The sequence below is a fragment of the Athene cunicularia genome (genome assembly GCF_003259725.1).
Source record: "Athene cunicularia isolate RWA chromosome 13 unlocalized genomic scaffold, athCun1 chr13_part1, whole genome shotgun sequence".
NCBI classification, from domain to species: Eukaryota; Metazoa; Chordata; class Aves; order Strigiformes; family Strigidae; genus Athene; species Athene cunicularia.
The window spans coordinates 6,381,470-6,403,110 of record NW_020799117.1 but is presented as its reverse complement, the minus strand read 5'-3'; the positions used below and the strand labels follow the sequence as shown (position 1 = coordinate 6,403,110).

General features: G+C 52.9%; 1 protein-coding gene across 2 annotated transcripts in view; it reads left to right on the top strand.

Moving 5' to 3' along the window:
- Window positions 1-21,619, top strand: part of PDGFRB (platelet derived growth factor receptor beta) — a 30,914-nt gene extending 9,295 nt beyond the window's left edge. For both annotated transcript variants that reach the window (XM_026858146.1, XM_026858145.1), the window contains exons 3-24: window positions 5,153-5,230; window positions 6,521-6,817; window positions 7,261-7,530; window positions 7,815-7,942; window positions 8,277-8,451; window positions 9,032-9,224; window positions 9,438-9,553; window positions 10,076-10,202; window positions 10,365-10,576; window positions 11,336-11,430; window positions 11,720-11,852; window positions 12,258-12,362; window positions 12,472-12,582; window positions 12,951-13,104; window positions 14,486-14,652; window positions 14,910-15,028; window positions 16,249-16,371; window positions 17,783-17,894; window positions 18,181-18,280; window positions 18,398-18,503; window positions 19,006-19,244; window positions 19,842-21,619. In XM_026858146.1, coding sequence (XP_026713947.1) covers window positions 5,182-5,230; window positions 6,521-6,817; window positions 7,261-7,530; window positions 7,815-7,942; window positions 8,277-8,451; window positions 9,032-9,224; window positions 9,438-9,553; window positions 10,076-10,202; window positions 10,365-10,576; window positions 11,336-11,430; window positions 11,720-11,852; window positions 12,258-12,362; window positions 12,472-12,582; window positions 12,951-13,104; window positions 14,486-14,652; window positions 14,910-15,028; window positions 16,249-16,371; window positions 17,783-17,894; window positions 18,181-18,280; window positions 18,398-18,503; window positions 19,006-19,244; window positions 19,842-19,992 — 3,282 coding nt within the window. In that variant the 5' untranslated portion in view covers window positions 5,153-5,181 and the 3' untranslated portion in view covers window positions 19,993-21,619. The remainder of the gene's footprint in view (window positions 1-5,152; window positions 5,231-6,520; window positions 6,818-7,260; window positions 7,531-7,814; window positions 7,943-8,276; window positions 8,452-9,031; window positions 9,225-9,437; window positions 9,554-10,075; window positions 10,203-10,364; window positions 10,577-11,335; window positions 11,431-11,719; window positions 11,853-12,257; window positions 12,363-12,471; window positions 12,583-12,950; window positions 13,105-14,485; window positions 14,653-14,909; window positions 15,029-16,248; window positions 16,372-17,782; window positions 17,895-18,180; window positions 18,281-18,397; window positions 18,504-19,005; window positions 19,245-19,841) is intronic.
- Window positions 21,620-21,641: the final 22 nt, after the last annotated feature.

The window sequence follows — 21,641 nt, the reverse complement described above, 5'->3', positions numbered from 1 at the left end:
GGGGCTTTTTTTTATTGCAGATGGGCACCCATGATCTCACTTAATGACTCAGATGCGCTTAGACAAAGAAGAAATAAAGTATATTTTACTTCCCGCTAATCTGCACCAGATGTCCCTGGCCTGCTTGGCAGGATGGTGGGGCCAGCGAGCATTGTGGGAGCGCCTGGAAGCACAGCCCCAGCAAGAAAAGGGGCTAGAAATAGAAAGCCAGAGGAAGAGAAAGGACGGGCGGCTGTGTGAGAGGCCTGGCTTCATTTCTCCACTCCTTCTTTCGCCGCGGTCGTGCTGCCGCCAGCCAAGATGCGCTCGCGGGCTGGGCCGGCATCCAGCATCTCTGCCCAGCATCGCTGGAGAGGGGAGGCTAGGGCAAGGGGGGCACAGCTGGGGGAGAAGAGCAACAGGGTCAATGGATATAGGAATCACTCCTGGAAATACAAATGGGATTTGTTGAGAAGGGGCTGTGCACCCCAATTTCCAGAAGACAGTACATTCCCTTGCTGGTGATTGATGGTTTGTAGGGACCAGAGTTACTTCCAAGGTGGCTGTCAGAGCAGTCTCCCCCTCCACAGCATGCTGAGCCATCCCCTTCCCTATGCACCAGCTTTTCAGGCTGGTTCCCAGCTCCCACAGCTCTGTGGGTGCTTGTGGAACCCCCATACTGGCTTTCTGCAGCGCATTAGTGGTTGTGGAGCAGAGGTGAGAAATGTGGGCTCGGCATCCTCAGAAGGAAAGCAGTGGATCGTGAGGGTCTCATTAGCATGAATGTCCATCTGTGTAGATCTCCCATGATTTAAGGCAGTTGCAGGGCTAGAAATGTCCTCATTCAGTGTGATCCATGCTTGGGGATGGGCAGTGCCATGCGATGCTCATGCCAGCAGTGCCTGCCACATGTGCTGAGATGCTGTGCCATGAGCACTGCGCTGTACACATGCTGGGAGCAAGTGCAGAGAGGAAGAGCCTCAGAGGTGTGGCAGGGCATGCTGAGCAAAGTCAAAGGAAATTCTTGCCTTGTTACCCAAGAATAGTCAAGACTCAGCCCACACAACATATTTTGGGGGTTAGCAAAGGCATCTTGGGCTTCCTAACATCCTTAAACAAGAGATAGGCCTGTAGTGGGAGAACAGCAATAAATCAATAAGGTTTAGTGATGCTTTTGTTCCTTAGCAAGGCACTGTGAGGTGGGAAGGAGAGGCAGAGATGGCTGAAGGAATGATCCTCCCTAAATAAAGGTGGGACCATCCCCAGCTGACACTGGATGCAGCTCTTCCTTGTATTAAAAATCCTGTGCATAGTCCTGCTCCTGCTGCAGAAATTTCTGTCCAAGTTCATCAGCCAACAGAGGCATCAGCCCCCAGCCATCGCTCACAGCAGCGAGCGGGGGAGTGGGAGAGGAGGTGGAGGAGAAAGCTCAGCTGTTGTCAGATTTGGGATGCAGGAGAAATGGGAGCGGGCTGCTCTGGAGAAGCTGTGAAGTCACGAGATGGAGAATCAGGAGACAAATCCTGGTCCTGGCACAGTTGTGGCCCTGCAGCGTAGCCTTGGCCGTGCTGTTTGACCTCGCTGCTCTGGCCCTCCTTCTTGTGTCGGGTCTGTAAGAGCACAGCTCCCCAGGCCATCAGAGCCTGGGGTGCACTCTGCACAGCCCTGCTGCTGCTCAGGGATGTCGGGAGGCCCCCGTTTATCCCATCACCTCATGCAACACTGTAAAAGCATGAGGCTAGAGATGCTCACACCAGCTTTCAGTGGTGCCTGGCCCCAGCCAGCTATGGGATGCTGTCCTTTCACCAGCACAACAGTGGGCTGGGAAACACGACAGCCCTGGAGCTGGCTCAGCTCTCCCTCCTCTCGCCTGCAAACACCGCTTGCCGCTCTCAGTGTCCGGAGGAGGAGTGGCTGCCGGGTACATTCCTGTGGCTATGCGTGCAGAGTGACAGCCAGGCTGATGTGATTACAGAGAAGAGTTAAGGACAGACTGTGGCTTCGTCACCTGTCGGGGACAGTTGCCTGTATCTGTGTCTTGTTTGGACTCAAAGTCCTTCCAGACATTCACAGTCCGGTGATGTCCAGCTCCTGGGCTCGCTGGGCAGCTGCGTGGAGGCGAGCAGAGCCACGTCGTGCAGGCTGGTGGGGAGCCGTCCTCCCCCGTGGCACTCTGAGGAGCCCCAACAAGGCCCCTGGGACCTGAGCCCACGGGAGAGCACAGCCACCCCACAGGCTGAGGGGCTGAGTGTGGGTGTGGGGCTGCATCACCCAGGCAGCCCAGCCTCCCTGCGAGCCAGCTGACCTCCTGTCTCCTCTCCCAGCCAAATTCCTCTTTTAGAATAATAAACAGTGCAACTCAGGAGAAAAGCTCCCTGCCCTGCTGGGCCAGGGACAGCTTGCCCTCACATCACAGTGATGGAGAAGGGCAGAGGGAAGGCCTGTACCCGTGCTGGCGGGGAGGAGAGGATGGTGGGGGGTATAATGTGGAGATGGAGAGCTGGGACTTCACTTCAGTGCCTGCCGTGGAGGTGCAGAGCTGAGTGAAGGGCGCTGGACATGGCACTGCTGCAGGACCTCCCTGGCCTTCAGGCATGTGCCAGGATGGCTGGAGGCAAATGGTCCCATGGCTTGAAAATACTCGGGTCCTGGCCCACAGGAGGGATGTAGGAATCTGAGGGGTCCGTGGCACCCTGCTCAAACATAGGGCTGAGAGAAGACAATCCAAAGCAGCTGAGCACCCTGTAGGTGCCTGTGTTTGGATCCTTGGGTGGGACAACACCTGGGTATCTGCTTTTGGATCACTGAGTGGGGCTGCACCCACCTCAGCTCTTCCTTGTCTGGCACTCATAGGGTGCATCTTACTGCTCCTGCTGAGAACAAAAGCTGAGATTGAGGAGGGAAACAACAAGTGCTCTCAAGGCCGGCAGTGAGCTGGGTGCATTTGCATCCCTTGTGAAATGCCTGTGTGCACCCACATGTGTGCTTGCACATGTCCTTGTGACAGGGAGAGGAAGGTTTGTCCTTCTGCTGTCCAGACTCTGCATGCATGCTGTGGGATGGGCAGAGCTCAGCACCTCCAAGTGTGCCTCTCACCCAGCCAGAACAGACAAACAAGGGAGAGGTCACCACTCTTCGTGAAACATTGCCACCCTCCCACTCTGCTTGGGAAGCATCTCCAAGAGAAATGCCTTTCTGCAAAACCAGCAGATTTATTAAAACCAGCTATGAACACAGGGGAGGCAGCCAGAGGCGGCAGGCGGAGGCTGCAGGGCTCTCACTGCTTGCTGAAGCAACACCCCTGCTAGCCCAGCAACACCCTTGCTAGCCCGGCACCCGCATGCACCTGTGTCCAGCTCCTCGGCTCCAGCAGAGCAGTGGTTTGGCCCATTAGTGATCCTGCAGAGATCACTGGTGGAGTGAGGGACCTGTCTGTGTGGGTAGAAGAAGCCAAGATCTCACCTGCAACAGGACTAACAGTGACAGCTATGAAGCTGAACAGGCAGCTAAAAGCGGGTGGTAAATACAGCCTGGCTTGTGCATGCAGTCAGGGAGGGGTGAAAAGAGAGGATCTCAGTTGTCCTTACAACCCTGAGCATTGAATAATGGATGAATCATACACCTCTGTAAAGGAGAATTGGGAAACCAAGCTAACTGTTCTCACGGCAGTGCCTTGGGGGGCAGCAAGATTAGGTTGTCCATCCTTCTCCTCTCTCCTGCAGTGGTGCCCTCTGAGGGTGAGTGCAGTGATGTCACATTCGTTTACAGCCTGAATTTCACCTCAGTCCTTTCATCCTACCCACCCCCAGCTCTTCCCCAAAAATGCTCTCATCCCCTCTGGCAAATGCAGAAGAGAGAAGGAGTCACGGAGGGGATTTCTGGAGGGGGGAGAGGGAAGCTGCTGAATAAGCTGGAGACCTGGAAGGCTTTGCTGGTAGATCAGACTTATGTTGAGCCAAGGCAAGAGAATAATAAAAACATCTGACAAGCTCACATCATTTAAAAACCATTTCCTCCTTAACATCAAGCAGGCCAGGAGGCCACTCTAGGGCCAAAGAGGCAGCATTGCTGCTTAGCAAGAGATGGTGCCTGGGGCCAGGTCAGCAAGTCCAGATCGCCACTAGCCATCCTCATTCCTGGCGAGCAGCTTCCCAGAGCACTGTGTCAGCATCACGGGTGCTCCTCCTCGGGGCCTGCCTTGGGAGCAGGTTCAAAATGCCTCTTGTGCTGGGAGAGGGGAGGTGGCCCAGCAGCAGGGCAGGAGCTCAGCCCTGGATTACGGTGTGGCTGAGCCATGAAGTTCAGCTCCATGCAGGAGCATCTCCCAAGTTCAAGACTACTGAATTCATTTCACCCCAGCTTTGTCCAGGCACAGAGGAAGCCCTTCCCTTTACTATTTCCTTCCCTTTTTTAGCGTCTTCATTTTGCTTTTCGGAAATATTCATCCCTGTCCCTGCAGGCACAATGGGAAGAGTTACCTGTCATCCCATTACATGGGAGACAGACCCCACTGCTCTTAGGGAACTCTGGCCTCATCTCCTCTGGGCTCTCAGTTTGCACCAGGAAGGGCTGAAAATGCTCTGTGGAAAAGATTTTTTGAGAAATGTTGATACAAGGGATTTTAAAGTAAAAAAATCCTCAAATATTCCCTTAAAATACATATATTTAGAAGTTAAATACAAGAAACTAATTTTTTGTGGGATTTCTTTGGGCTTCTTTTATTTAATTGGAAGGAGAAAATGTGGGAGGGTTGGAGGGGGATCTGTTTTCTAACAAGTTTTATCTCATTGGGACTGAGGGAAGCAAAAACTAAGGGAAAAAAGGCAAGCGGTAGAGCAGAGGGAGGGGGAAAGGCAGGACTCTGCGGCGGGGGGAGCAGCATTTTGAGCAGAGATGAGCAAGAGCTGACACAACTGTTGGAACCTCCAGCAAAATCCCTGTTTACCAGCGGGAGATGCCTTAGAAACAGCTCCTTCTGCAGATCTGGCATGAGGGGGAACCAATCACCCAGCCAGGAGGGAAAGGCTGTAAACTGGAAAGAGATGGGAAGTTTCTGAGGTGGAGAAGGGAGCCTGGGGCTTGGGTGGGGGCTCAAGGACCCCCCTGCGCAGGGTGGCTGAGGGACTCCTCCGCTGACAGCAGTGCTGCGCTCATCCTGCTTTGCTCTTGGCAGGGTTTGGCCACCGAGCCACGGAGCTCGCCATGCTGCACCCCTCTCTGAAGACAATTCTCTGGCTCCTCATCCTCACTGGTGAGTGCTGTGGTTGGGGAGGTGTGTGCAGGATTGGGCCCTGTGCTGGGGATGCTGCCCTGGGATGCTAACTCCAGGGCAAGGGGGAGGAAAGGGGCAATGCTGTGGGGAGACGCAAGGGTGCACAGCACGCTCCAGGCACATCTGTCCCTCCTAATGGCTCGGGTCCGTGGGCTCATGCTGACCCAGTCCTATGGCGGGGTGGATGTAAAGTCCCTGTGTGTCCCTGGGGGTGGTCCCCAGCTTCCCTGCCCACCCGTGGGGACACTAGGGAGGAGCACATGTCCCCATGCCACTGGGACATCTGGGAAAAGGTTAAAGCAAAGAAGCTGGGAGAGACACAGGGAGCCATTCAGGAAGACCTTACCTGCTCTATTGCTTCCAAAGGATTTCCTGCAAGGTTTTGCTTTCATTCCTTTTTCATTTTCTTATAAACTGACATTGTTTCAGCCTAGTCTGTGTCCTGTCTGACACTGTCCCTGTGGAGAGGCAGCTGGCAGAACAGGGTATTGCCTCATCTCCTCTCTCCCTTGCCCACTAAATGCATGGCCTTTCCAAGCTTTTGAAGGTGCATCTGAGACCTACCTCGGCCTTTACAGAGACAGGCTCATTTTGAGGTCAGCAGTACTATACTATACTGTACTATACTGTCAGCTCCCTGGACTGTCTGAAACAGCTCATAGTATGCATAAAAGCCAAGAATGTGAGCAAACGTGGGTGAGGCCGAGGTCACTCCCATTTCCAGCCCTGTCCTCACTATGGATGCCCCTTGGGCTGGTGTAACAGCATCACAGCATGGCTGCCTCCCAGCATAGATTCAGCGACTGCCCCAACTCCCTCCCGTGCCAGACTTGTGCTCCTCACCACCCAGTGACACTCTGCAGCACTGGGTAGCACTGAGGCTGCAGTTAACTCGCAGAAAGGTTGGGCAGGGGCAGATGTAGTTAAAGCATAAAATGAGGGGTTCTCCACCCAGCATTGCCACAGACAACATGGGCAACTTTGAACATTGCTAAACCCTGTGGTGTCTTATTTTCTCTCCAGTAAGGGTTTCAGGAGGTACAGGGAATGAAGGGTGACCCACCAGGGTCTAGGTTGACAGAATATTTCTGAGGAGTGCACATATTTGTCAGTGGTGGCCATGCCAAGGAGGACAAATCCACGAAGGTTATTTTTCAGTGTAAAGGCTGACACTACAAACCAAATACTCTGGCATGAGGTTGTGCTCCAGCTTGCTTCTCCTTGGATTTCAGAAAAATACAATTTGGTCTCATCTCTCTCCTCTCCCAGGTATGCTGGTGGTAACATCTGGGGGCAGCGGGCTGCGCATCGAACCTGGAGACGCTGAGCTTGTCCTCGGCCTCCACAGCACCTTCTCCCTCTTGTGCTATGGAGATGGCATGCTGGTTTGGGAACGGGAGGGTCAGCCCCTCACTGCCTCACTGGAGCACAGGGATGGTGTCTTCGTCAGCAATCTCACCCTCAGGAACGTAACAGGCCGTCACACTGGGGAGTACGTGTGCACCTACAGCCCTGACCAGGCTCCAGACACAGCAGAGAGGAAAGCCCTGTACATCTATGTTCCAGGTAGGGGACAGCATGTCCTTGTCTCTGCATTTCCACAGGGTTTAGCAACCAGAAGAAAGAGGGTTTTGAATTATCATTCTGTCTCCAAGCACCTGGCCTCCCAGAATCCTCTTCCCATTGCAGGAGAGACCTCATGACAGGTCATCTGGCTGTGGCATGTCTCTGCTATGCCAGGTCATGGGAGAGGCCCATGTGTGGTGTGTTGGGACAAGTGGTGGGACAGGCAATGGTGCTAGGCAGCAGGGTCTGGGTCTCTCTCACCCTCCCGTGAGAGGTTTGGCAAACTGACATGGCAGCTCTGCTTTGCTATGGAGAGTAAGGGAAGAAGCATCCCACTGGTCTGGAGAAAAAGCCCTGTGTTGGAGCGGTCCTGGTGGAGCACAGAGCAACCCTAGCTCAGCTTCAAGCAGCTTTCTGTAACCAGTGTTTCCTCTCTCTCACAGATCCCTCCCTGGTCTTCCTCCCAACAATCACCTCTGAAGAGCTCTTCATCTTCATCACGGGCTACACAGAAGCCGTCATCCCATGCCGTGTGACGAACCCACAGATGCAGGTGACCCTCTATGAGAAAAAGGTGGAGAACCCCATCCCAGCTTCTTATGACCCACAACAGGGATTCAAAGGCTTCTTTGAGGATAAGACCTATTTCTGTCGGACGTTTGTGGATGACCAGGAGGTGGATTCAGACACCTTCTACGTCTACAGGATCCAGGGTGAGCTGCCATTGCCTGAGCATACCTGTGCACCTGCCATAGCTGTTCCTTCAGCCCAATGGCAGGGGACAGCAAAGCTCTCCCCATCTCCTTAGCAATGTCCCTGATCAATCTAGAGGCTGCATTTAGTCCTGCCTCCGTTAGAGAATGGGTTCTGCCAAAGTGTCAGCTCCATCCCTCAGGGAAGAGACTTTCCAGTGGAACAGTCCACCCAGGATAAACGGACCAGGTGCCCACTCAGCCCTTCCTTCATTATTCATTCCTTTCTTTCACCTTTCCCACAGTCTCATCTGTGAATGTCTCCATCAGCGCAGTGCAGACCATAGTGCGTCAGGGAGAAAATGTTACCCTGATGTGCACCGTGAGCGGCAATGAGCTAGTCAACTTCAACTGGGATTATCCCCGCAAGCAGGTGAGTGCTCCAATCCCAAAGGCTCCAGGCAGCAGCTCTAACCTTTACCCAGCTGTCCCACGGCAATCACTTGTTAGTATTCTAGGTGAAGCTTCATAGGAAGCTTCACCCCATGGCAGAAGCTGTGGGATGTTGCTGCTGTCACACAGAGAGGCTTGGATTAAGGCTGTCTGTCTCAGTGGCCTCTGATCAGCGCATGTTCCCTGTCCCTGTGGCAGCCAGACTCAGGTCCTCTATCCTCTCCTTCTCCCTCTCTGTGAGCCTGGTTTTGTAGCTCCAGTGGCAGAACATGCTCTTGACTTCTCAGACCGCATCTCCTGTCCCTGTTGTGCAGGCGGGGAAGGTTGTGGAGCCAGTGACTGACTTCCTGCCCGGATCCACCCACGAGATCCGCTCCATCCTCATCATCCAGAATGCAGAGCTGGAGGACAGTGGGACCTACATTTGCAACGTCTCCGAGGGATACCATGAGAAAACGGACAGGAAAGACATCACAGTCCATGTGATCGGTGTGTTGCTGCCCACACACCCAAAGCCAGCAAACCACGTGGGCATCCAGGCAGGATGCCCCAGAGTGATGCCCTCTTCTCTCTGCACAGCCTCCAGCTCTCTCCACTCTCTCACCTCTGCCCTAAGTAACCATGGCCTAAAGCCAACCCTCACCCCATGTCACCTCTGCCCACTTCTTGGCTTCAAAACACCCCAAATCTCCCACCATGCATTTTGTGACCCTTTAATACACTTGAGGGTAGGGGTAGGAGCTCTTCTGCACTGTGCAGTGCCAAGGCAATGTGAATTCATATTGTCACCTCCTACCTGCATCTGTTCTTTGAGGGAACCTGCCCCATCTCCCCAAGATAACAACCTTTTCCCCACATGCCACCTGCTCCATGAGCTCCTCTGCTCCAGTGCAGCTCTGCACCCACACTCTCCTTGGACACAAGTCTGAAGCCTTGAGGGATGAATCTGGAACTGCCCCACCACTTCTGGGTGTTCAGAGTGGTTTGGTCCAGATCCATGTTTGTCCAGAAGGCTGGAGAGGGTGTTGTTTCTCTATCTGACCCCCCTATCCCTCCTGTCCCCTCTCAGAGCATGGCTTTGTGCACTTCCACACCCACCTGCCCAGCACAGTGTATGCCGAGGTCCACAAGAGCCGCACCATCCAGGTGGAGGTGGAGGCGTATCCACAACCCAACATTGTGTGGCTGAAGAACAACAAGACATTGACCATGGAGAGCAGCAGCGAGTTCACCATCACCAGCAGGAACCTGTCAGAAACCAGGTGAGGGCCCATCATTCCTCACCAGGGTGTGGGGAGGGGATAATTCACTAAACAACGTCCCAAACTGTTGGCTGGACACGGTTAGTGGTTGAATGCTTTTCTGTGAGTGGATTTCGAGCCTGTCTCAGATGGGTGGGAACTTGCTGCCTCTGAGCATTGTCAGTCTCCAGGTACTTTTCCACATCCATCACTCTGGGACCGTGTCTCTTCCAGGTACCAGACGGCTCTGGTGCTGGTGAGGGTGAAGCAGGAGGAAGGAGGATTTTACACCATCCGGGCTTCCAATGAGGATGATGAGCAGGAGCTGTCCTTCCATCTGCAGATAAATGGTGAGGATGGGCATGCAGACATGGGGCGGAGGAATGTGGGGGCAGTCTCATGGGATGGCTCCATCCTTTGCTGCAGCCCTTATGCCTCTGACTACAGCTCCAGAGAGGTTTTGTTTAAAGGAAGAGCATTCAAGCAAGAGACATGCTCATTTGAAATATCTCACACTTGGTCTCAGAGCAAGGGGAACAGGGGGAGAGTGCAGATGCCAGCAGGTTGGCCTTCATACCCTGGTCCAAGGTAGCAGATGCAGATGATTGTGCAGGTCTGATGTCCAGGACTTTCCCCCATGTTCGCCTGTGCTCTCCAAGCAAGCAAGATGGGGGCAGGTCTCCTCCATAACTCCCTCAGAACTTTCTCTTTTTGCTGTTAGCTTTCAAAAATAAAACATGACTGATGTGATGAGTCCTATCTCACTGTCTCATCACCCCCAGGCCATGTTAGGGGTACAATGAAATAACATTCCCCTTCCATCCTGCTCTCAGAAAGGAGCATTATTTCCCATCCCTGTCTCTTGTTTTCAGTGCCAGCCAAAGTAGTGGATCTCAAGGAAAACAGCAGTGCCAGCAGTGGGGAGCAGACTGTAACATGCTCTGCTGAAGGCATGCCCCAGCCAGAGATCAGCTGGTCTACTTGCAGCGACATCAAATGGTAAGCAGAGTGATGGAGCCCATGAGAATGGCTGAACTCTTGTATTTATTAGAATAAAAAACTATTGTTTTATTGTATTCTTCTGGCCCACATGCCTGGGAATCCCATGGTGGTGTATGGTCCCAGCTGTCACTCAGGTGCCTTTATTCTCTCCTGGATCAGGTGCAGCACCAAGGGGCAGCCCACCCGCCTGCTGGGGAATGAGTCCGCAGAGATCGGTCTGCAGACCAACACCACGTACCACACAGAGCTGCAGGTGTACCGCGTGAACAGCACCCTGCATCTGCACAGGGTGGACGAGCCCCTGCTCCTGAGATGCACCGTGAAAAACTTCCTGGGCACCAACTCCCAGGACATCACTCTGGTCCCACATGGTGAGAGCTGAGGGGAGTGTTTGAGCCAGCGGCAGGGCTAGGCTTTTCGCTCTGTGTCCTCAGCCTGGAGGTGCTGGGAGACAGGACTGTCCTTTGATGACTGCAGTCCTCAGAATCAGAAAACCTGGGTAGTTCTGCCCAGTTCTACCCCCTCCTTTGGGTTGAGCAGGAAAGGCTGTTCTAGGAGTCTGAAGCTCTTATGTCCACTGGCCATGGACGTCCTCTTTCCACCACTGGCAGGATCATCCCTCCAGGGAGGCAAGATGAGAGTGCCTGAGCAGGTCCCTGGTGTCTTGTTATTAGCCCGTGGGTCACTAGATGGTGCCACGGACTAGAACACCCATGTGCTGAACATCCCAAATATGAGGACTAATGGTATAAGCCCAGGCCTGGAACTACCAGCTATCCCTCAAGCAAAGCAGCCCCTCTAGCTCCTTACACCCTCCCATGGTCAAACCTCTCCCAAGGCAGCAAGCCCTTCAACAGGCTGTAACAACTCATCACCCCACTATCCCTGGGGTGCTGGCCCTGCAAGTGCTGGGCAGGTCTGCCCAGGAGGAGAGAAAAGGGCCTGCCCCCACCCAGAGGAGAGCTCAGGGTCCATGTCTGGGGGTAAGAGTGTAGGAGTGTGACTGTGGCTAGAGGAGGGAAGGGGAAGGGTCCAGGGACACCTTTGGGCTGCTGTCCCCTCCTTTCACCAGCGTACTCAGGCCATGCAGAGGTGAAAGATTCTGACTGCTGTCCCCGTTGTCATTGCAGCCTTGCCGTTCAAGGTGGTCATCATCTCTGTCATTCTGGCCTTGCTGGTTCTCACCGTCATCTCCCTGATCATCTTGATCGTCCTGTGGCAGAAGGTAAGAGAAGAGTGTCCCCAGGCTGCCACAGTGGTACCCCTATGTTAGGGTGGCTGGGAAGAGCAAGGCGGTGAGCTCCTGCTGGCATGGGCTTGATGATGTCCCACCCGTCAAGGGCCATGGGCCTCCATCAGTCTCTGAATGTGTCTGGCATCTGTAGGTTAGACAGGGAATGAGGCAATGGCTGCAGGGACAAAAGACTCCCTAACAAAGCCCATCCACATCCCCTACTGCCCTCTCTGACCCTCAGCCTCTCAGATCTCTCTTTTCCCTTTGCTCCCCTTTCCAGAAACCTCGTTATGAAATCCGCTGGAAGGTGATTGAGTCGGTCAGCTCTGATGGGCACGAGTACATCTACGTGGATCCCATGCAGCTCCCTTATGACTCCAGCTGGGAGGTGCCCAGGGACAAGCTGGTGTTAGGTAAAGGCTCTGCAGGTCCCACTGATGGACTTCTGGAGTCCTGTATGTCTGTAGGTGATAGGTTTGGGATCTCCAAAAGAGACCAACCCAGAGAAGATCCCTGGAGATATGATGTGGTCCTGGGACAGGAGGACCATCTGGGACCACAGTGGGAGGCCATCTGTCCCTTTGGCAAGGGTTATTCCTGGCTATCCTTTCTTACAGCTGGCAGCTCCTTCTCCTCCCAGATAGATGGAAACCAGCCCCAACCACAACATCATAGCTCACAACCACCTCCATGTCCACCAGCATGACTGCAGAAAGACTGCTGTGGTTTCAGACAGGGGATTTGTTTTTCCCAAGCTCCTCTCTTCACCTCTCCTTGAGGATCATTGCCAACTTTGTCACTCTGCTGTTTCTTTGCAGGACGCACTCTTGGCTCTGGTGCCTTTGGACGCGTGGTGGAGGCAACAGCCCATGGCCTGAGCCATTCCCAATCCACCATGAAAGTGGCAGTCAAAATGCTCAAATGTGAGTTGCCCCAACACCATCCCTTTCTCCCATCCAAAACCTGCAAGGTCAAAGAGTGCCCATGCACTCCCTTCCTTGCCCTGTTGTTCACACTGGTTCACCCCAACAGCCACCGCCCGGAGCAGTGAGAAGCAAGCCCTCATGTCCGAGCTGAAGATCATGAGCCATCTGGGACCTCACCTCAACATCGTCAACTTGCTGGGGGCCTGCACCAAAGGAGGTAGCTGAGCCCCATGTGCCTTGTCTTCTCTACCTGCAGCCCTGGGCTGTGCTGAGGAGAACTGTCAGAGAGAACAATTTCCGTTTTCTGGTTCAGAATGATTCACCCTTCTCCTAGGAAAGTCTTGTGGGGCTCTGAAAGCCTTCCTTTCCAACCTGAAACTGAGAAGGCATGTTCTGTTAATCCCCACCTCCCTCCCCAAACACAAATTTCAAATTCCAAAAATGCTTGTTCCCAGAAAGATGGCTTTCCCTCTGGCTCTGCTGAGATGTCCTGCAATCTGGTATTGTCCCCGTGGGATGAAATTCTCTTCCCCAGGGAGAGATCAGGGCCAAGGCAGGGCTGACATGTGTGGTCTCTCCCTCCAGGGCCCATCTACATCATCACCGAGTACTGCCGCTATGGGGACCTGGTGGACTACCTGCACCGCAACAAACACACCTTTCTGCAGTCCTTCGGTGAGAAGGCGCGGCGAGAGGCAGAGGTGTACGGGAACACTGCCAAGGAGGACCACGTGCAGAGGTACCTGGACAGCAGCACTCACCTTCTCCCAGTGCCTACCCCATCCTAGCCCCCATCAATGAGGGAGACTGGTGCTGCCAGGAAGAATACATATATTTCCTCCAGCACAGTAAAATAAACACTGGCCCAGTGCTGGGACAGAGCTGGCTGCTCTGTTACCTTGTGAGACCAGCCCATGTGCCAACCAACCACCTCCAAACAGCTCCTGGCAGACGGGGAGTTAGCAGAGGCAATCTGTGTGTCCTGGAGTCTGAGTCTGCTAGCACACAAGCCAGCTGCTCCATGCCAGTTGGGAATCCTTAACTTTATTGGCATAACCATAGCTACACATTGAATACAGAGATGAAGGACTTCCCAGCATGTCTTAACATTCAGAGACCTCAGCTCTGTATTTTCAGGACAGGTTGCTTTGCTACTCAGCCTAAGGGAGAAGTGCTAGAAGGAGTACAGTTGCACAAGAGGTGCTACAAGAAAAGGGAAATGGTCCTTTGGTTGCCAGCTGTAAGAGATGCAGGCATATCAGCACAGAGAAATGGTCCCATGGGAAGTTAGAAAGCAGCATTTCCTTCCAGCATGCCAAAACAATAGTAAAATAGAGCAGTGTTAGTACATCAGCACAGCTGCCCCCTGCACTTTCTGCTTGAAGGAAGCTGAGATCCTCCTAAGCACTAAGTGCAGTCTCACAAGCCCATGGGGACGTGTCCCACAGCTCTGGCCGTGCAGCAGGTTTCCCTTGCCCAGCACCAGCATGTGAAAGGCCTCAAGGTGCTGCTTCCCACATGCATTTGTTGCTCACTCAAGGGATGGGTGCTCAAAGATGCAGATGTTTGCCGATCCAAACTGAGAAAATTTAACTGTGGACAGAGCGTTGTGCCCTGCTCACCCAGTTCAGCCTTCTCCAGGCCAGTCCTGGCCAGCCTGGGAGTGTGCACAGCCAAAGTGGAGGGGTTTGCCTGCCAACACTGGTTTGAGTCTCATGCTCTCCTGCCCTGTGGGTGCCTGTGAAGCTATGCAGCCCCGGCTCCCCTTCTTGCCCTCCCCGGTGCCAAGCTTGAGTGCTGAGCCAAGCTTGTGCTCTTCCAGGCAAGGTGAGCATAAGTTTCAGCCTGCGGGCAAGAACACCTGGACACCTGCAGAGGAATATGGCAGGGCTTTTTAAAGCTAGGCTGAGGTCACCTGAGCTGTTAGATGGTTGAAGGAGGTCTCCAGTGCTGTTTGCGCTTCTCTGCATGCATGATGCACGGTTTCTTTCCCTGCTGTGTGGGATTTTTTCAGTGCTGAGGCTGAGGGTTTAGGAATTGCAGTCCCACAAATCATTGTCCCAGTGCCCTGCATCTCCTCCTCTCCTCTGGATCTGAACAGCCTCTGTTTCCCCCCACAGTCATCTCTCCTTGTCTGTTGAGAGCGATGGGGGCTACATGGACATGAGCAAGGATGATTCCCTGGATTATGTGCCCATGTCTGACATGAAGGGCGAAGTCAAGTATGCTGACATTGAGTCTTCTAACTACGGCACCCCATACGAGCTGGACAGCTATTCCCCATCAGGTAACAGCTCAGACACGGCGGGAGGGAGAGGTGCCCTTCAGGTGCTGGATGCTTTTGTTGCAGAGATGGATGGTCCATATTGCAAAGGTGACCTCTGGGACAAGTCCAGCAGTGGTGGCAGATGTCCTCACAATGGGAGCTCCTGGCTATGTCACTTTGTTGCTGGAGGCAGAGCAATCCCCAGTGGGTCCTTCCACTGGTGGGCAGCCCACAAGTGTGCTGAGTAATGCCAACATCCATCTCTGCTTGCCCTCCAGCTCCTGAAAGAACAGACCGGGTGACGCTGATAAATGAGTCTCCACTCCTCAGCTACATGGACTTGGTGGGATTCAGCTTCCAGGTGGCCAATGGCATGGAATTCCTGGCTTCCAAAAATGTGCGTATGCCAGCTGGTCTGTAGAGCCTGCAGCAGTGGAGACCAACAATGCTCTGCTGTGTCCTGTGGTCAGCTTCCACTCACTGTCCCTTTGTCCATGCCAACCTCCTCATGGGAGAAGTGGCTGTGCAATTGAAGAGCTGCTGACCACTTCTCTTTGGAAACATAGCCCTGGGGATCAGCATGACTATATTTGCACGTGACAGCTAACCCTGGCTTAGATTGAGCTTCAGACCTCAAATTCCCTGACTCTGACCTCCTCCCAAGCTGTGTGCAGCACAGCTGTGGTGTTATATCATCCCTATTTACTGGGACAACTAAACAGTAACAACCTTCCTGTGCTAAAGCACAAGGCACACTGCAGCAGAGCTACTACTCTCCACAGACACCCCTATTGCGCCACATACTCTGAGCCCCCCAGGCCTCATCAAAAGTGCTTGTTTAGTGGAAATTAAGCCACAAAAGAGGACTAAGGTCTGGGATTTCTTAAGGTCTGGCTTAGCCCAGGGCAGGCAGTAACATAGTTGGACCTTGTGAAACATCACACATGGCAGGACTAAGAGAAGGGGTAGGCATGACATCAATGCCATGCAGAGAGAAATTCCTGGCTCTCTGACTCCAGCCATCCAGTCTGATCCCCAGAAGCACATGGTTAGTGGTCTTGCACGGAGCACAGAAGAGGAGGTCCCAGCTTCCTGCAGCTTCCCACAGTCCCATGTTACAGTGGTGTAGTGTCACCATGCTTAATAGTAGTGTCTGGCAGAGTCTTGAGCAAACCTTGGGGCTGTTCATATGGAAAACATCCAACATAGTGGCAAGCCAGGAGGCACGAGCTAGGCTGGTGTAACTGATATCTTCAGACTGCTGAGCTAGATTGTCCAAACGGGGATGCAGATACCCCTCCTTGCCAGCCCATCATCCCCCTTTTTTGCTCAGGTCCTGGCAATCCCCCCTCTGCTGGGTTGTTCAAATTGCCCTTGCCAGATTTGTATGCCTGTTTTTGTCACGGGAATAACAGTCCAGGCAAGCACCAAAAGTATGGTAGCTCTTCAGGTAGCTTTGAGTCATGGTTGTCCCTAGAGGTGGAGAAGATGTCTCAAATGATGTGAGGTGACTCCTGTCCCTGCAGCCCCAAAAATGGGCTAGTGCTGGAGCTGGGCTGCTTCCTCGGACTGCCTGGGGGCCCCTTGCAGTGACAGTGCCCTGCTTCCCCCCTGCAGTGTGTTCATCGTGACCTGGCTGCCAGGAACGTCCTCATCTGTGAGGGGAAGCTCGTGAAGATCTGTGACTTTGGCCTGGCAAGGGACATCATGAGGGATTCCAACTATATCTCCAAAGGCAGTGTGAGTACCAAGAGCCATGCAAGCCCCTTCTTCCTGGGTAACTGGGCCTGACACCCCCTACATGCTCCTCCTGTGAGTCACTGGTCCATCGTTGTGCCCAGTGGTGGTGACAAGGCAGGACTCCCAGGAGATGGTGTCAACAGCCAACCATCCTGCACCTGATGTCCTCTGCATGTGGAGGAGCGGAATTGCATGGCCATATCTCCAGGCTCTTACAGAAGAACCTGGGCAGCAGCTGCAAAACTAAGGATTGTCCCCTGTGCAGCCCATCACTGGCAGAAGTGCTGCATCCCTGCTCTGCACCACACTGAGTGCGGTCCTGAGCTGCAGACAGGAGGAGTGCAAGGTTAGGCAGCTTGGCAGTGCTGCACTGAGTCACTGGCCACCCTGGGACGAGGTTCACAGACTTATTCTCTAACCACTAGACCACAGGGTAAGAGGAAGTGTTTTCCTGCGAGCAGCTACTTTCCAGAAAGACATCTCCAATCTTTCGAGGCAGGAGAGGATAAGGATGTAACTGAGCTTCCCCAGAACCTCCCCTGTGACTTCAACAACAGCTCTGGGTCATTTGGGAACAAGCAACCCCAAGCAAAGTAGGCCATGTAATTCCCGGAGAAACTCAGGCTGGGGGAGCTGAGAGTGGAGCCAGGCCCCTTAAACCCCAATCTTTATCTACCCTATGACCTTCTTAACTTCTCTTGTGGCCTTTCTCCCATTTGCATGGGATGACAGACAGGCACTCAGTGCCTGGGCAGGGAGACCCTCCTGCAGAAGGGCTGGGGTTTTCTAAGTCCAGCCTTGGCATAGCTGCCTTTCCTTCCAAAACAGGAAATGAAACTGGGCTCCTTTGCAATCCTTCCTGGAGATTATTTTGGTATTAATTGTGTAAGCGAATTCCAGGAACAGCACAGCCAGTGCCGCATACAAGCTGGTCAAGTGATGCTCCTTTTGACGTATCACTCTGAGTAAGATCAGGAAAAAGGTGGATGTGTCCTTCAGCCTTTTTCTGGTCATCCCATAGCCCTCTCCAGCCTGCTATCGGTTTTCCAAAGTCCGATTAGGCCTGTACTCCCTTCAGTAGTGCAGTGGCCTTGTTGTGCAAGTCAGTGGACACCTCAAGAACTAGGGAACAGAGAAAGCACACCATGACAGCTCATCACAGTAGACAGTGATGGAAACAGATATAGCACACCCGCCCTTTCCTCCTGCCTGCTGGGTTCATCCTGCACAAGGAAAGTGGAAAATGGTCCCTCTAAGAAGTGGCCAACAGGAGATATCAGCAGATGTGTTGGGCTGACAGGCAGCTCCAAAGGGTCTCCTCTCCTTGTAAATTGGGTGTCAGGTTCTCTCCTGTTGCAACAGGTGATGTAGATGTGGCTGACTCTCTTCTTGTTCCATTTTTTCCCCTTAGACATTCTTGCCCCTTAAGTGGATGGCTCCAGAGAGCATCTTCAACAACCTCTACACCACCCTGAGTGATGTGTGGTCCTTTGGGATTCTTCTCTGGGAGATATTCACTCTAGGTAAGTGACCTGGAGATCATGGTGGTGTCTGTGGGTCTGATAACATGTTAGTAGAATCCCTTCCCAAAGACAATAGAAATCCATTTCTAATTCCCAAGTCCCAACCTACCAGTCAGATTAGCACTTCATTCCCTGTCTCCTTCTTCCTCATGCTGACGTTGTGATTTGGAAGTGAAATAGAACAGTAAAGGTAAAGCAAAAAGGAAACCTTGGTGTGAAATGCATGTTGGCATGGTGGTGGCAGGCAATCCACCAGCCTGATTTCCTGCTCTCCCGTTACACCCAGGGGGCACTCCGTACCCTGAGCTGCCTATGAACGAACAGTTCTACAACGCCATCAAGCGTGGCTATCGAATGTCCAAACCCACCCATGCCTCTGATGAAATGTAAGTGCTGTCCATATGCATTTGCCCTGGGCCTGCGCTACAAAAACTACAGATGCATTTCTGCCTCTTTTCCCCACCTGCTAACTCACCGGAGTGCTCTCTCTTCCCTCTTGTTAGCTATGATATCATGCAGAAGTGCTGGGAGGAGAAGTTTGAGATCAGACCATCCTTCTCACAGCTGGTGGTGCTTATGGGAAATCTCTTGGTGGATTGCTACAGAAAGGTATGTTTAAAGGACCCTGTGCTGAAGGGACAGGAGAGGGTTGGTGCTCTGTGGAGGATTCTGCCTTGGTTAGGGCCCTCAATCAGGGTTTGGAGACCAGTGTTTAGTGCTGATGTGCCAGAAGATTTTGCTGTGCCTAAGGCTGCATTAGTTTGAACAGCCAGTGAAGGTGGTTTGGGCATCCTGGGGACTTTGCTGAGACAACTGGCATCGCCAGACAGGCAGCTGGTGTCTCAGCAACTGTGGAAATCAGAACTGGCAGGAAATCAAAACCTGCCTCCAACTGTTTGGTATTTTGGAGCTGTGGAGTTGTGCTCCTGATCTCTCCCTTAAGGAAATGTTAATGATCTGTCTTCGGTGGAGTCAAGGTAGCTGAACCCAGCTAGAAGATGCCAGCCCCTCTAGAAAAAGTCTAGCAGACAGGGAAAGCAAATAAATCACAAGTGCATTTTCCACACTCATAAGACCTTCCCGTTTCTTTGGTAACCTGCCGTGAGAGCAGAGGTACCAGCAGGTGGATGAAGAGTTCATGAAGAGTGACCACCCTGCTGTTGTCCGCACAAGACCCACAATCCCTGGGATGAACAACGCCAGGCTCACTGCCAGCTCCCCCACTGGAAGCATCCTCTACACAGCTGTGCACCAGAACGGGGGTGAGAATGATTATATCATTCCTCTTCCCGACCCCAAGCCTGAGACAATCTGCGATCTCCCTCAGGAGGCCTCCATCAGTCGGGCCAGGTAAAAACATTGCTTCTGAATGTTGTTCCTTCTCCTCACTGCCCAAATCTGAAAGCAGGGGCCTCGAGAGGAGATGGAGATGCTCTGCTGAGGAATAGGCCAGGGGAGGGTTTACCAGGAGAGAAGGACAGTGTCACCCCGCTCTGAGGTGCTGTGACCTTGTATAAGCCTGCAGAGATGCAGATGAACCAGAGAAGCTGGGACATGAGCTAAGATAGGGTACCATGTCACATCCCTGTACATCAGCCAGCACAGCTGGGGACAAGTGGCCCCGCTCACAAGGAGGAGGGCACACGGGCCCATGGTCTGCAGAACCCAGCCACATGTAAGCTGTGTTTGGCAGCTGAATAGAACCAACTGATATTGTCTGTTCCCCTGTGGAAAGCTGCTCAGATAGAGTGGGGCTGGTGGGAGCATGACATGCTTCTCAGCTGTTGGGAATCCTCTGCCTCTTTTTTGTGCAGCTAAAAGAGAAGTAGGTGTTTTGTCAGCCAATGTCCTTGGTAAAATGTGAACACAAGAAATAGCACTTTTATTGGCAGTTGGTGGACTTGGGACAAGGCATTCATTTTTCTCTCCCTCTTGTCTCCCCTTCAGCTCTGTGCTGAATGAGGCAAACACATCATCTACAATATCCTGTGACAGCCCTCTGGGCCTCCAGCAGGATGAGGAGCAGGAATCTGACCCACAGCCAGGCTGCCAGGAGCCAACCACAGGACACCAAGAAGTGGAAGAGAGTTTCCTGTAGTCAGAGCTGGGCTGACTCTGCATCTCCCTATGGAGAGGCCAGCTGAGGGGCTGACCCAGATGTCACAGAGAGCCATGCTTTGCGCTTGTACACTGGGACATACCCACCTGTCCCAGCATCCCTCCTCCCCTCCCGTCTCCCAGCGCTGGGTGAGGAATTAAAGACTTTTCCGCATTGCCATCCCCTTCCCCCTTACAAAGAGGTGGCTTAGTGCCAGAAACCTTCCAGATCACTGCCACATCCTCCTCAGTGATCAAACCACTGCAGGAGGGAGACATCTCACAGACCAACATCTTCTTTCAAGTGGAAGATGTGGGTTGGATCTCCACAAGAGATACCACTTTCTGCATTGCTAGGATGATACTCCAGCCTCTTCCTCCTCCATGGCAATGAGTTTCATCTCCTCTGCACCAGCACTTCTCTGATGGTCTCAGCACCAGACACACCGTGGTTCTGTGAAATGCCACTGGGATGGATGATTTCCTTGGAGTCCATTGCTGCAGTGTAGAGAACCTGAAACACCAACCTTCAGCTGCTGGAGATCAAGAGTACATTGGGTAGATTTTATTCCAAGCACAGCCAAGTCCTGGAGAGACCAACCAGTGTCTCAGAGATACTGAATCACCATTTTCCTTTCTTGACAGCTCTTCTACGGTGGATAGAGCGTCACAAGCACTACAGGTACCCATGGCTCTGGGGCACAGCTCTGCACCCATCTAGAGGGGCTGCCACACCCTGAACCCTGTTGTGCCCAGCATGGCACCAGGAGCCCCAAGGGCATGCCAGGAACTCAAAATGCTCTCACAGTGACTCTGTTGTAGTAACAAAGAGGGCAGTTCAGTGTTGTTCGTGTCGCCTGTGTGGACACTAAGCTAATTATCCTTCACTGAAGATTTAAAGGGAACAAATATATTAATCCACTAGCCAGGGCCAGTATAAGGAAGTAATATGGCTATTCATTAATCTACTGCCACTAAGCCTAGCTCATCTGCTGGGAAATCATATAACCCTGCCAGCTGCAAAGTCTTTGTGCCTTATCTTTGGGAAGCAAGGGCTCCCTTTTGATAGACTGTTCACCCAAACACCCTTTCTCAGGATGGGAGGTCTCACCGGTCCCTCCTGAGTCATAGCAAGACTATGGGGAGCAATAAGGATGCCAGAACACCGACCCAGGGACATCTCAAAAGAAAGAGAGGGAGAGGGACTGGGAAGCTGTTTGGTCACAGCTGAAGTGTATCTCACACCCTGCCACTTTCTGGGGGCCAGGTATCACCACATGCAGCCTGCCAGGGCTGTGGATGAAATGTCATGGGGAGTCAAGCAGAGCAAGAGGAATCGGAGAGGATTCCTCTCTCTTGGAAAGTATTTTGAAGAATAATAAAAGGACAGAGACCTTCCTCCTGCTTCTCACCTCCTTCCTCACTTCTCACAGGCAGGCCTGGAACTTCTTGTGCTCTCAGCTGGCACTTGAATGAGGAGACTCAAATCAGGAGGAACACCAGGCTTTTGAAATCAGTTGTGAGCCCCACCTCTGCAGAGATGAAAGCTGGACCCCAAAAACTACAGGTCTGACCCCATAGAAACTAGCAGGGTTTTTTTCTGAAAGTAGCGCTGTTGGCTGCATGCCCCCCCCAACATACTGGCAGTTT